General features: G+C 35.8%; 1 protein-coding gene across 1 annotated transcript; it reads left to right on the top strand.

Moving 5' to 3' along the window:
* The first annotated feature begins 9,495 nt into the window (after window positions 1-9,495).
* Window positions 9,496-10,305, top strand: LOC128674541 (uncharacterized). The gene has a single exon (XM_053753135.1). It carries the CDS (start codon window positions 9,496-9,498, stop codon window positions 10,303-10,305), a length of 810 nt encoding a protein of 269 aa, XP_053609110.1.
* Window positions 10,306-15,160: the final 4,855 nt, after the last annotated feature.

Below are 15,160 nucleotides of genomic sequence, written 5' to 3'. Positions count from 1 at the left end.
TGTTAGCATATAATATATATATAATAGTGACTGAGACGGTTTTAAACAAAAAATGCTCCTTGTGGTATGTATAAAGATGAACTACACTCACGTATACACAATTCATTTTGTTACTCATCCCTAGAGTATGATGGAGCTCTTTGAAAGAAATACCAAAAGTCTGATCCAAATAAACGATGCTCGATGAATATTTTATTTCAGTTCCACTTTTAGATTGCTAATAGCATTTGCTGTAATAGCTATCGCTGTTCGGTTCTGTCTGCTTATAAGGAATACTAAACATGTATCCTACTAACCGACCGATTGTTATGAAATTTGGTACACGGATAATCCCGGTATAACCTGGAATAACACATAGGGTACTTTTTATATCGAAATTCCCACGGGAGCGATGCCCTACTTATACGAGTATATTGTGAAAGTTGTAAACAAAATACATAGACATATAATATCCACAACAAACAAATAAGTATCTCAACCCAACTAATATAGTAATAGTTTATTTGTTTGTTTTTAACCTCTTCACGCTTTATCTATTCAACCAATTTTCTTGGAATTTCTCAGGCTTTTCATTCTAAGAAAAGTACATTTCCCGTGGGGAATTTACGCGGGCAAAACTGCGGGTAAAAGTTAGAAAATCATAATGAACGAATATAACGTTTGAAATGATCGTTACATAAATAAGGACCACGACATGAAAATAAGGCAATACTATGCAAAGAATAATATTGCCCGTATCCCGTACTGTGATATTTGTGACTCGGCTCGTAATTGGCACTTGTCTCGCGCACATAGTTCACGGGTGAGCCACTTCGACTGCACGAACAAACCAATGATATCACTAGACTGCTGGACTGGATTCCATGATATAAAACAAAAATGATACAAGACATATTTTTTACATCGTATAGTACATATAACATTATCAAAACGTTACATTATTTAAATGCATTTTAACTTTGTATATTGGTTAAGACATCTTGGCAAAAGAAAATTTATAAAACTTTAAACAGTTCTTAGACAGCGGTATTAAGAATGTCCCTAGTTTTATCAGATAGAAAATGGAACATTTTGTCCTTCCAGTTATTTTCTTTGAAATGCACATTCTGGTAACTTTTAAAAGTGTAGTTTAAAGCCATTTATCCGAAGCTGCTGCATTTAAAGGCAAATTCAAAGAAAGCCGGCAACTTGGAGCTCCCGCGGGAGTAGCGACGGGATAATAATCTTTTGTGCAGCCAACATGGTGCAAGCGGAAAAATAATATAATTTCTGTAATATTTTCAGATTTTCAATACAAGAAGTTTATTCTTCGGAACTGAATTTTGATAATAATTTGAGTACGGATAAGATATCACACGTGCTTTCCAAATCTGTAAGCAAAAATTTTTATTAAGGTGTTACACCATATTTTATGTACCGTATATGGTGTAACACCTTAATAAAAATTTTTGATAAAAATCCTTAATAAATATTTATTTCCATATTACTACAAAAGTATAGTTGTGATAAATATATATTTAAAAAATACATACAATGCGCGTGGTAAAAAGAGACGGTCGATTTGTATGTTTGATATTAGGTGATCATTATACAAGAACTTTCACAAAGGAACAAATACAAAGTATATATTATTATCCGCACAAAGAAAGGAGATCATTTGCATCCGTAATGCTGCAGTCGCCTGGTCCAATCATCCACATCTTTCTCTTTATTACGAAGAGTTTCCCAAACTTCAAGAAAATCAAAATATTTTGTTTTTCCAATGCTCACAGAGAAATTATTGTTCCCAAAAAAGTTTTTAAAATTTTACAAGCTTGTGCTCTTAAATCTGTCATCAGGCGGAAAATGTTGAAACGAAATTCGACATAAATTTGATCTTTGGAACAATTTTGACTTTTGAATGTCAGAAGATAGAGACATTATATAATTATTTCTGTTGCGGAAATACAATGGCGGGTTTATTAATGAACGAACATGTAGTAAGTAGTTTCAGTTTTATATCCTTTCAAAAATACGTTGGGTTTGCAGGCAAGCTAATTACTAATTAGCGGCGTGCCCTGCGGATGACACGAGATGAAGGGACAAAACTGACTAATGGTGAATCAGGTCGGCTTTTCTTTACCATATGGTTATGATTTTAATTAGGTACCTAATTTCTTCTAGTTATTCAATAAAGGAAAAACATACACCCTTTTTTTCGTTTCGTCAAAGACCTTTATATTATATAGGTCGATAACGTTGGAATTTTAAAAAATTTGGTACACGATAAAAATCTTGTGACATATTAGAATCCAAAGATTTTCAAGGCTAAAGTTTAAATAAAAACTAATAATAAAATTAGGTGCAGCAAATAAAATAACCTTCTTAACCAACGCTATTGCAATGAGATAGATAATTTTACACATATTATATAACGGAACTTGTACATGAAGTAACTTCTTCAGCCTCAGTCACCGCGATGCGGGTAGACGTCGCCTCACTAATGTTACGAGCTTGTAGCTCTAATGGACGTGTCGGTCAGAGGGTGACAAAGTTTCCGGCTCTAGGTCGAATGGACGTGCGTGGTAACAACCTGGAACACAGACATTAGCGCAATAATACTTGACATTATATTCTTTAAAACATTTTTACGCATTAAGTATCTATCAAAATTCTAGTGCGGTCTTTAGACTTTGATGTTGGTAGGTCGATGCCTCTCTCGTCCTTGTGTGTACCCGGTTCATTTTGAACGGAGAGGCCGGGGCAGCGTATTTATTAGAATTTTTTTAGAAGATTCGGTTGTAATATCACATCCGGCCTACTTGACTTCAACCCTCTTTGGGAATGATTTTGTTGCCGATGGACTGCTCCTTTAGTCGCCTTGTACAATATCCATGGGGGAATGGAGTGATCCCATTCTAGAGCGGGACCGCTCATCTGTATTGGTCGATCGACACATGGAAAGACGATCCAATTTAACTTGCAAAATTAATTTCTTATTTACTTTTTTGATTAGAAGTGGATACAAATTATATTTATGGCAGCAACAGCCTCTATGATCCAATTCAGACCTGTAATTCGAGTGGGAGAATTTCGGTCCTTTAATTTCCACCATTTAATTACTAGGACGAGCTTAGGATCTTTTAATTTCAAAAGATGAAATACCTTTCTTTTGTATTGAGGAATCTAGAACATTTCTGAAAGCTGCGTATTTCATAAAGGCATTTAATTATATATTTAAGGTGTCCCCCGCAAATTTATTAATTTACGCGGTGAAGTTTGTTGCGCTGCTTCTTCTTCACCTGCACTTTGGAAGTCGACAGTACACTAGTTTTAAGTAAATTTTGACATCAATAAATGGTGTTTCTTATTAGTTGAATAGAGAACTTACTTTGAATTTAGTTCAATCTACATCAGCAATCAAAGCAACCATACAAGCATAGCTTCAATTAATTTGAATTCATAAATTCGTTCTGTACAATCACCAAAATATTATCCTACCCAAATCCATTGCTATAAATATCCGCTATTACCAACGTATCTCGTGAGTGACAGTAATCATTCGACTGTACACAACGCTAGTCACACAATATTTGCTTACGAAACACTCCCTTTGAAAGCAATTCCCTAACGAGGTTAGATGAAAACAGCTGACGGCGGGAGAATGAGGGAACCAAGGTTATAATTACGTACAGAAAGCAGCAAATCTGGATATATTTGCTGCAAATTTATTAGGTACAAATGTGCTGTTATGACAGAGTAGCTTACGTACAAAATAACTTAAATGTTTAACCATTGCATGCCAGCTTTTCAGTTCTAGTGGTTTCTAATATATTTTTAATATTTCCTTTTATTAAATGTATAATCTTATTTGCTTGGCCAATTTGGCCGGTACCCAACGAAAATATAATTATCTACTTCGGTGAAAATAAGTTAAAACTTCTGTGCAATAAGAACACAGACTCTTTACAAAACTCTTGAGACCCGTTTATATTTTCGTATTGAGTATGCGTGTCTTGTAGATCGATCAAGACCACACCCCTATTATTAATTTATTCACATGCACTATCTGTCAAAACACCCTCTCTTCTCTGTGTTTCTATTTCATTCACGGCTATGTAGCTATTCGAAACAGATTTCCACCTGCGGTGACTTTACGATCCCAAGGATTTCTTACTGTAACGATAGGTCCAAAATTAAACATATACCTTATTTTATATAAAGTCTACAGTCTAAGAAGTGAGCGCCAAAGTTAGAACTACGCGGGATAAAGTTGACAATAGAAGTTAATTTAAGTTGTTCTGCAGGTGCAGATTTCCTCTGAATCACTTCGAGTTTCGGAGCTTTTCACAAAGCTCAAATCACAAGACATAGGGGAGCATTGTAACGGCTAATTTATCTGCTATATTAAACTTGACGGGTGACGTAATGTAACATAATTAGTAGTATATTTCATCTATGAATACGACATTGACATTTACGATGGGAAATGTGGACAAAAACTCATTTAGATCAAAGATCTACGTAATCGAAAATAAACATGTCCAATAACCAATTTACATGGGCGTGAAGATTTAGTAATTTCTACATTTATTTAAGCTTATAAAGTTTTACTATATGTATATAGTAAAACATAGTGTATAATTACGAAATAGTTTTAATATTACGTGATTATAATACATCGACACCGTTGAAATATTTGTAATGTAAATTTGCCTAAGCGGCCATGTTTTGTAACGCACCATCACAGATGGTGGCGTGAAAATTCAGACAACACAATCAATGTGACAACCAACAACCAAAGATAAAACTTAAATAAATATATTAGGACACGTCACACAGTGAGCTAGTCCCAAAGTAAGTTCAGACTTCCACTTCGTATGTATAGCCTTCGTCTAAAATCCTTCGTAGGTATAATCGATCACTTATAACAGTGGATTGACGATGAAAAATAATAATAATATTATGTTACAATATATCCAGTTGTTAGTTGGTCTGTGTGCCGAGTGGTTATGTGGTTATCTCCCTGGCGCCACAAGGGCGGTCCGACCGCACTGGATTCTATTGAACACGCGTATATTCTAGGCTAATAGCGCCATCTACTTAATATAATTGAGAAGACAATGTGTCAGAAATAGTAAATTTCTGATTATTTGAAATATCCTGCAGGTCGCTAGTTGAAGAGGCTATCTGTTGGCTAAGACATAAATATTTACATAAATAGAATATCTCAGTGTATGTCGCCCCTATAAGTTAGGGTAAATGGTGATTTTCAGTAATTATATTAAATTATATAACGTACAGTACTCACGGTTATATATATATTACGGACCGACTAAATACGGATCGATAATAAAGGCATATACTGATGAACATTACTTTTTTTATTCAACAAATTTACTTAACTCCATTTATTCATATTCATACAAAGATTTTGCCAAGCCGATTGTCAGCCTCAGAATCTATTTACACAGAGTAGGTAAAGGAGTATATAAATGTGTGGATGATCATTATTCCAAGTTCATACCGCGTACTTGTCAATTGTCGAAAAATCAATGTTTAATTTGGACAAAACTCGCTGCATCTCGCGTGTGCGTGACAGACAACAGACAGCGTGGAAATTGGAAACAAACAACATCAAGCATCGAAGTTTTCCGCGTCATATAGGTACTAGATATAATGGGAAGGAAGGACACTGGGTTTTGTTTTTAATTGAAATTTCAGTATAAAAATGATGCAGTGCTATCATAAGCTCGAACAAGTAAATTAGGAGATATATCGTTCTTGACTTGTATTTATTTAGTTTCATATTTTCCTCATTTCAGAGGAAAAAGTATTCCAAATGACGTAGTGACGGCAAAAAGTGATCTTTCTTTGTTTGTGTTATAGACATAGAAAATCTGAGCCACGGGGGGTGGGTCACGGAAAAAATAAAAAAGAAACCAATGAGAAGATTTTTTCTAACAAACAGAACTAATGGATTTTTTTCTAACAGCTTGTAGATTTAACTTACATTTGATAATTGACGACTTTGGAGAAAAGGCTGTGAGGAAATTTGATGCGCCACTTCTTCTTCACCTACGATTCGGAGGTCGGCAGACTGACTCAATATTTAATATTTTTTTGGATGTTAATAAGTACATATATAAATAAATAAATTAAAATAAATTAATTTTAATTTGAGCAGAATTTAATTAAATTTCTGTTTCCCATAGATTTAGAGCTAATTTACAGAACAATATACAGTAACATCCTTCTAGAAATTAACGGAATATCTGGTAAATAGCGAAGAGTCTGAATGTTGTATAATACCCGGTATAAGTGGACGGCGTCCCGCCGGCTTTATTGTTGTTTCGCTTTGTGCTCGTCGGTATAGCAAATAATAGTAATCATTTAATTCATACAACGATCTTGTAAAATGCTTGTAGTTAACTCTTGAGCCTTAACATGCTGATTGGCAATTATTTATTTCGAAATATGAATGTTGCCATAAATTATAGAAATGAAGGAATTCAATATAATATAATAAAATTGTATATTAAATTATAATTTAAGAAATATCTTTTGATATCAAGAAATCAATAATCAAATCAGAATTTTTATTGCCATTTTATCTACTTACCTGATTCTCACGAAACTTGCAGGTAAACAAACTTGTTTTGTAAAGTGTTTACCAGGAAGTGTACAACATTTCTTCGCAAGTTTCGTATGTTGACGAAGATTGATCTGTGTTGTTCGTCTTAACAATCCCAGGACACGAGGTCTACCCACTGCTGTGGATAAAGTGGGGACGACGGGGTGACACGTATTGTTAGTGGCCTGTGTAGAGGTTGAATGCGATCATTTGTTTAGAATTCATGTTATTTCCACGGATGTTTTCGTAAATATATTGTTCATTTTATAAATAAATATAAGTTTATCTCTTAAAAACAAATTATGAATATAGTATCGTTTCCACACTCATGTTATGTTTACAATATTCATTAATACGAGCGTATTTTGTTTAACACTAGCAGCCTGTCCCAGCTTCGCTCGGGTAAAAACATAATAAATTATTAGGTTCCCTATTTTTATGCATACAATTTTATATCATAATTTAACATGGCATACTTTTACTTATCATAATAATAGTTACGCATAATTTGGCATAATGTTTTAGGCACATTTTTTTTCAGCATATCTACCATAAGCATAACAATTTTTAAGCATAATATTCTGAAGCACATTGACGGCTTATGGGTGGCCCAAGGGCCCCGCCCCGCCGCACCCTAACCTACTGCTACACTATAGCTTTATGCAAATCAAAATTATGGTAAAATACATTAGCCTAAACTATAATTATGCTTATTGAAAAGATATGCAAAAAAACAAGTATGTCAAAATATTATTATGTCAAAAAAATATATGCTTAACTCGTTATGCTAAATTAAATTAAAATAAAAAAATTGTGCGAAAAAAAGGGATGCCAAATTATTACACCCAAACCTTCCTCAGGAATGGGTGAAGTAGGTTTTTGAGTTTATCGTGAACAGATAGACAGACCGACGTGGCAGAGGATTTTGTATTATAATTTCTATGAGGATTTGGGGGCCGTTCGTCTTTACTGGGAAAATTCGATGTAATGTTATATGTCCATACTACAACTTACCACTAGCGAAGCCTTAGATTGCAGGTAAAGATGAAGAGGAAAAATTCTGGATTCATTTGGGTCATACACTGGACAGTGTTTGACCCAAATATCCACTGCACCAGGTTTTCTAGTTCATGATAAACCTCGCAAGCCAGGCTCAGCCTGATTTATCTGGCGCGGCGCGGCCGGAGATTTACCGAGGCGACGCGACGCTGCAATAGATTTATAGACATAAGGCGAGTGGGTATATCCCTTGTCTTATTAATTTTTTGTTTCTAAAAATGTACGGAAAACGTACCGCAGTGGAATTTTTTGACTTGCCTTGGTAGTTTAATAAGATTCTTTTGAGTGAATAACTTAGGATAATAACTTAGCAGGGATAATAATAGGCCGTAGAAACTCTAACATTTTCGACAGATAAATACATACCAAATCACAATCAATGTTATTTGTTTCAGCAAACAATCGTTATTCAATCGTGTTGAATCGATTCCAGTTGACCAACGCACGTCACAGTGACATTAGTCGCTAGTCGATCGGATTTCGAGTTGATATCGCTGTGGACCGGCATTCAGTGATTGTGACGCAAACAGAATTACGCAGCCGGAACTAATAGACATTGCAATGTGAGATTACCTGCTACTGTTTGTGTAAAATAAGGCAATATGCCTTGCGAAGCCTTCAAGTTTCGCAACTATTGTGATAAATTCGCAACTTCCCGTAAGTGATGTTAGATTAATTGACCTGAATTAAAACCTCACATGATATCAAACAAAGTCCTCTACTACGTCTGTCTGTCTATTCGCGATAAACTCAAAAACTACTACACGGATTTTTATGCGGTTCTCACCAATAGATAGAGTGATTCCTGAGGAAGGTTTAGGGGTTTAATTTATTATGTTTTTACCCGAGCGAAGCCGGGACGGGTCGCTAGTAGTGGAAATTCGTTCTTGGAGTTGTTAGTCCAGTTAGTAACAACTGTATGTAATGTAACTTGTGATTTTCATTAGAGTTTCGACTTCAAAGAAAAAGAAAGAAAGAAAAAATGTTTATTAGCATCACATAAATTACATTGTAACATTTTATTAGATACATATGTTTACTTAACCTAAATGTAATGCTAATCCGACGTCCACTCAGCATCTGTAAAGGCATTTTACCATACCTCTACGCTGGTCTTCCAGAGACACCGGTCAATTAAAAGTACCACTGCGCGCTTTGACGACACGCCGAACGGTGCCAAGTATTAAAAGAAAAGGTGGTGTTGTAAAAAGTTGCAATTTTAAAGCAAAATAAATCAAATTATGTAGAGATAGTATATGATGATTAAATAATAGAGGTATATATAATAGAAATATGTTGACAACACAGCACAAGCTAAGGTGATATCTGTATATTCAGAAGATATTTCTTATAATTAACTTTGAAAGATTTTAACGTGGAACAGTTTCTCAAGGGTGGTGGAATATTATTCCAACATTTCGTGGCAGCATATCGAAAACTGCCACGAAATGCAGTTGTACTGTGTTGCACATGCAATAAGCGGGCGGTCTCTTCTCTTGCGGGCGCTCCGTAGCGTGCGGTCGTGTGCACAGTGTCCCTGTTATAGTCGATACATCAGTAAATAAGTCGTAACTAATTTAAACCTTGTGCGCGTAGCCTTTAAACTTAAATTCGTGCTATCGGTTAATATTTATCGGTAAAAAATATTCTTTGCTCGAGTGTCAAAGACTAACATAAACAGTGGAGTCATGATACGTTCACCGGATAAACTTCACGGCTCTGAGTCCGATCTAAGTCGATTTGGTGATACGACCTGCGTTACACAAAGAAAGCGAAGACATGGTGATGACTTCCATGAGATGTTTCAGAATTTCACAGTAGAAATGAGAAATTGGAAAACTGAAATACAAAAAGACATATCCCAGATCAAGGAACATTTAGACTCGGGTTTCCAAGAGATAAGGTCCGAAATGAAGAATATTCGAGAGGAACATATGGAAATAAGAAAGACCATTCAAGACTTATATAACTCTAATGCTGAGACAAAAACGCTCGTGACATCGCTGCAAACTTCTGTCCAGTTCTGTACCGACCAATATGAGGACCTCAATAAAAAAGTAGAAACCTTGAAGGAGAGAAACAAGGTGCACTCAAATCTTCAGGTCGAGTTTGACAAGTTGGCGAACAATTATAGACAGTTACAAATAGAACTTAATGCCAATAACCAAAGGGACCGCTTATTGAATTTGGAGATTGTTGGTGTTCCGGAGTTCAAAGATGAAAACATTACTGAGTTGGTGCTGACTGTGGCTGCACAAGCGGGTGTCGACATCACAGCGAATGACATAGTGGAGGCAAATCGTGTTACACCCAGAAACACTCAACAGGGACGTCCAAGAAATCTCGTTATTAAGATGAAGTCTCGAGTTATAAAGGACAACATTATTTCTGGAGCAAGAAAAAATCGTCTCTCTACAAGGAGTTTAAATATACCTGGAGCTTCCAAACCTGTATACGTCAACGAACACCTCACGTACTATAATAAGCAGCTATTAAAAAAATGCAAAGAGACCGCAAATAACAAGCATTTTCAGTTCGTCTGGATAAGACACAGCCGAATATTTATGAGGAAGGCCGATGGTTGCCCGCCCGTGCAAATACTATCAGAAAAGGATCTGTCCAAATTAACATAATCTCCTGGTGTACTTGTATTGAATTTGTCTGCCTGCATGCTCACGTAGTTTACCTTAATTTTTTGTTTTCATTTTTGTCATACATTATAATCCATATTAATATTGTTAATGTCTTTACAAAAGAAATCTTAACTTACATATTACTAAAAACGTTTCAAGTCTCTTCTATACTTTGTTATTCTATGACTGATGTCGAACTCGTTTGTATTTGCATGCCTGCACATGTCATGCGCACAATACTGGTGAAACCCTTCAAAACAGAAATTTTAAATACCATTTTTGATTTTAATCTAACATACATTTCTTGCACATTAATATTAAGCCAAATTAGTGTTGCAACAAAACTGCCTCTATTTATATACTTGTTATTATATAGTTTTGTACATAAAATATTAATCTCAACCAATAACATTTTACATTCTGCCATAGTAAAAACAATGACTAAAGGTACTTATACTGACCTGCTATTTTTTATGTTACTACATTTAGACGTTCACCACTTTGAGTCATGCAAAGGTAGTTATATCGGTGCACTCTTTTTTGCCGTATACGTTTCATTACGCTCGAATAGTAGATCGCCAGTTGTCTGTTCACGCGAAGTTGTATTATCGAAATACCTCCATAAAAGTATTGTTAGAGCGTATGTCGTACATTGTTACCTCGGAATGCTGTTATTTCACTTGTTTTGCTGTGACGGGTTTTACGAAATTGGTAAAATAAATATTTACTTTTCATTCCGCGAGTATCTTGTATGTTCAATAAAGCTCCTAAAATGCGTAGAAAGAAAAAAAAAAAATACTACTTTATAATACTTTATGTAAGACTTATATTTAACAGTGTTAGGTAACATATTTAATTTATACTATCAAAATGCTCGCGGGTTGCGTACCAAAACCCTTGAACTACGACATGGTATTCTGTGTAATGACTATGACTGTATCGTTATTTCCGAGTCCTGGTTACACCCTGCTATTTTCGACGGTGAGTTATGCGATGATAGGTATGATGTGTTCCGATTGGATCGCGATTTGACTGTCACTGGCAAGAAAACTGGTGGTGGTTTATTAATTCTCACGCGGCGATCGCTCGGTGCAACTCGTAGGGAATTTTCGTCGCCCACGGGCACTGAGCTCCTTTGGGTGACAGTGCCGGCGCGCTCGTGCGGCGCGAGGGTCGATTTACATATATGTTCTGCATACATACCTCCCGATGAACGGTTACCATCGGACATCAGAGTATTCATTCAGAGTGTGGCGGAAGTCTTCAAAGCACATCCTCAGGACAATTATTTATTGATAGGGGACTTTAATTTGTTTTGCATTGCATGGGATAGCGGTCAACCTGCTTTCTTGCGAAAGGGCACGACGGAATTACAGAATTCAGGGATCGAACTCATTGAAGAACTTCAATGTTTAGGTTTTTCACAATATAATTTCCTTAAGAATGTCTCAGGGAACACGTTAGATCTTGCTTTTTCTAATCTACCTCTATCATTAAAGCGTTGCCCTTCTTCTCTAATAAAAGAAGACCCCGCGCATCCGACATTCACCTTAGAACTTTTGGACCTGAAGCTGCAGCCTTTGACTGAGGCATCGGTGCCGAGGCGAAACTTTAGAAAGGGTAATTATGATGAAATCAACACATATTTGGAGAATATTGACTGGTGTTCCTTACTGTTAAATAATTCCTTAGATGACGCGGTCGAAAATTTTTACAGCACGATATACTACTGTGTTGATAATTATATTCCTCTAATAAAGAAACATAATAATCGTTCATATCCTATCTGGTACTCGTCAGCTCTAATAAAAACAATCAAAGAGAAATCAAAAGCTCACGCTCGATGGAAGAAATACAGTAATAAGCTCGACTATGACGAGTTCGCCCTTTTGCGTAGCCGTGTAAGTCGAATGCAATTTGAATGTTTCAGATTGTATACCTTAAGATGTGAAAATAGTATTAGAGATAACCCTAAAAGTTTCTGGGCATACGTAAAAGCAATTCGTGGTGGTTCAAGCTATCCACAAAATGTAACTTTAGGCGGTGCTAAATACTCTGATGGTGAACAAATTTGCAACGCATTTAGCAATTTTTTCCAAAGCGTTTTTGGTGCCCCATCCACTAGCGCCACTTCTTGTATTGGTGAGGATGACGGTTTTGAAGGTAATTCTGTTATTTCTAATTTGCAAATAGTAACTGAAGATGTCAGAAAGTTATTACAGAATCTGGACGTTAATAAGGGGTCAGGAAGCGACGGGATCCCTCCCTTCTTTTGGAAACACTGTGCCGCATCCCTTGCGATACCAGTTGCTATCATATTTAATCGATCGCTTAGTGAAGGTATTTTTCCTGCAAGGTGGAAATCGGCACATATTGTACCTATTCACAAAAAGGGTTCTAAAACAGAAGTTGAGAACTACAGGGGAATCTCTATTCTTAACCCTTTAGCAAAAATGCTCGAACTCATTGTTTATAATGCAATATATATCGTGATCGCGCGAGCTTTACCCGAGAATCAGCATGGATTTCTGAAGAAACGATCTACAGTCACAAATCTGGGATGTTTTACACATTACGTGTTGTCAAATATGGATGGTGGAGGTCAGGTGGACGTGATATACACGGATATGGAGAAAGCTTTTGACCGCGTGGATCACGTGATCTTGTTACAAAAGCTAAGTCGGTTGGGTATACACGGAAACTTGTTACGGTGGGTGCAGTCTTATCTGGCAAATCGCTCGCAAGCTGTTGTGCTAGGCGGATACCGTTCAGATTTTGTATCGGTTTACACGGGTGTGCCGCAAGGCTCACTTCTGGGTCCGCTCTTCTACAATGCTTATCTCTTTGACATAGGAAGTTGCTTCAAATCATCAAATTATCTAATGTACGCCGATGACAAAAAAATTTACTGTAAAATTACCACTACTTTAGATTGTCAACTAATGCAAAACGATCTTGACTGTTTGATGAAATATTATAATGATAACAAATTAACTGTGAACGTAAACAAATGTCAGTGTATAACATTTTCACGTAAAACTAAACCTATTAAATTTAATTATATACTAAATGGCATTACAATAGAGAGTACTAAAACTGTGCGTGACCTGGGAATACTTTTTGACGATAAAATGCAATTTTCGGATCATGTTGATTATGTTAAAAGTAAAGCATTTAAAAATCTAGGTTTTGTTTTGCGCCTCAGTAAATCCTTTTCTCAATTAGCATCCATCAAGCTTCTTTATTTTGCATACGTAAGGAGTATATTGGAATACGCAAGTTGCATTTGGTCTCCTCAATATACTACCTATATAGATCTAATAGAAAAAGTTCAAAAAAATTTTTTAAAGCATCTTAACTTTCGTGGACGCACACACTGTGATACATATGAAGAGAGCTGTGCATTACACGGTATGCTAACACTGGCACAACGGCGTACCCTCTTCGACATGTGTATATTATATGACATTGTCAATAGTCATATAGACTGTTCAGATTTAGTTTCCAGGGTTTCGTATCGCACACCATCCACCCGTACGCGTCAAACACTTCTCCTCCATGTGCCTTTCTATAAAACAAAGTATGCTAAGAACATGATGACTGCGCGAATTGCTCGTACCTACAACACAAACTTCAAAAGCGTGGATCCCTTTGCATGCTCTAAGTCTACATTTAAACGTCAAATAATAGAGGCTATTAAAAACATCTAGAAAAACATTATATTATCTACTTTTATGTGGCATAACTACTAATTGTACCTCATGGCTTTCAGCTTATGTTGATTGTATAAATTGCATTGAGTGCATACTTTTCAAGAGGCACTAATTTCTTTAATTTTTTTTTTCCTTTTTTACTAATAAGTAACAAAATACATTTTATTGTGTATCGATTTAATCATTGTGATAGATAGGGAAACCTCTTATTGGCCTTGTTTTCTGTTATATTACAAAAATTGATAAATGAAATGTATACGCTGTTGGTTTTCTCAATAAATAAAAATAAAATAAAATAAAATAAAAAATAAGCGCTGAGCGGATCTAGTAGGACGCTGTGAAAAAGTTAGTTTGTCGTATAAATAAGGTGGTGATTTTCTAAGTACAATGTCAAAGAGCAAGCAAGCAAAATGATAGGAGTGCCTAGTGTTCATATTCATCAGATTGTTTTTATTCAAAAATGGAGTGACGTGAGCCCGTCGCGGGATCGAAAAACAAAATCTAGCACAAGCATTTTGAACACGTTGGAGAAGCTTTTTAGAGTAACCAAACAGGCAATCACCAATGACAGTATCTGCGTAATTTAACTTAGACAGAATCAAAGCTTCACAGAGCATAACACGGCGATCCACATCCAAGTAATCGCGAACTTGGTATAGAACCTTAAGTCTATAAAAGCAGCCTTTAACGGTCTCCAGAACATGGTTGTGGAATTTAAGAGTGTTATCCATAAGAACCCCAAGGTTACGCGCTTCCGTTACTTGCTCAATAATAGTTCCACCAACCTTGAGGACAGGTTTAAAAGCATTAATTCTATCAATTTGAGAAGAAGATCCAAGAACGAGGAATTTAGATTTATGTGGGTTTAGAACTAAACAATTTTGATGTGCCCATTCGTTGATTCTCTCCAGATCTTCGTTGATAGTGGCTACTGCTGATAGGGTATATTCAGGTTTAAAAGATAAATATATTTGAACATCATCAGCGTAGATATGGTGGTTACATTTGACAATAGCATTTGGTAAGTCTGCACTGTATAGATTAAAGAGAACTTCATTAACAACTCCCTGTAACAATAAATCTACGTCGGACTTCATTATTTCGATTAATATGTATTAATATGTTATCCAAATTCACTAAAT

Source organism: Plodia interpunctella, chromosome 13 (genome assembly GCF_027563975.2).
Source record: "Plodia interpunctella isolate USDA-ARS_2022_Savannah chromosome 13, ilPloInte3.2, whole genome shotgun sequence".
Lineage (NCBI taxonomy): Eukaryota > Metazoa > Arthropoda > Insecta > Lepidoptera > Pyralidae > Plodia > Plodia interpunctella.
The sequence above is the reverse complement of the archived record's forward strand: the minus strand, read 5'-3'. Positions and strand labels throughout refer to the sequence as shown.

Bases quoted from the DNA above. Each gene is read 5' to 3' on its own strand.
- LOC128674541 (XM_053753135.1), top strand. From the start codon at position 9,496: ATGAGAAATTGGAAAACTGAAATACAAAAAGACATATCCCAGATCAAG.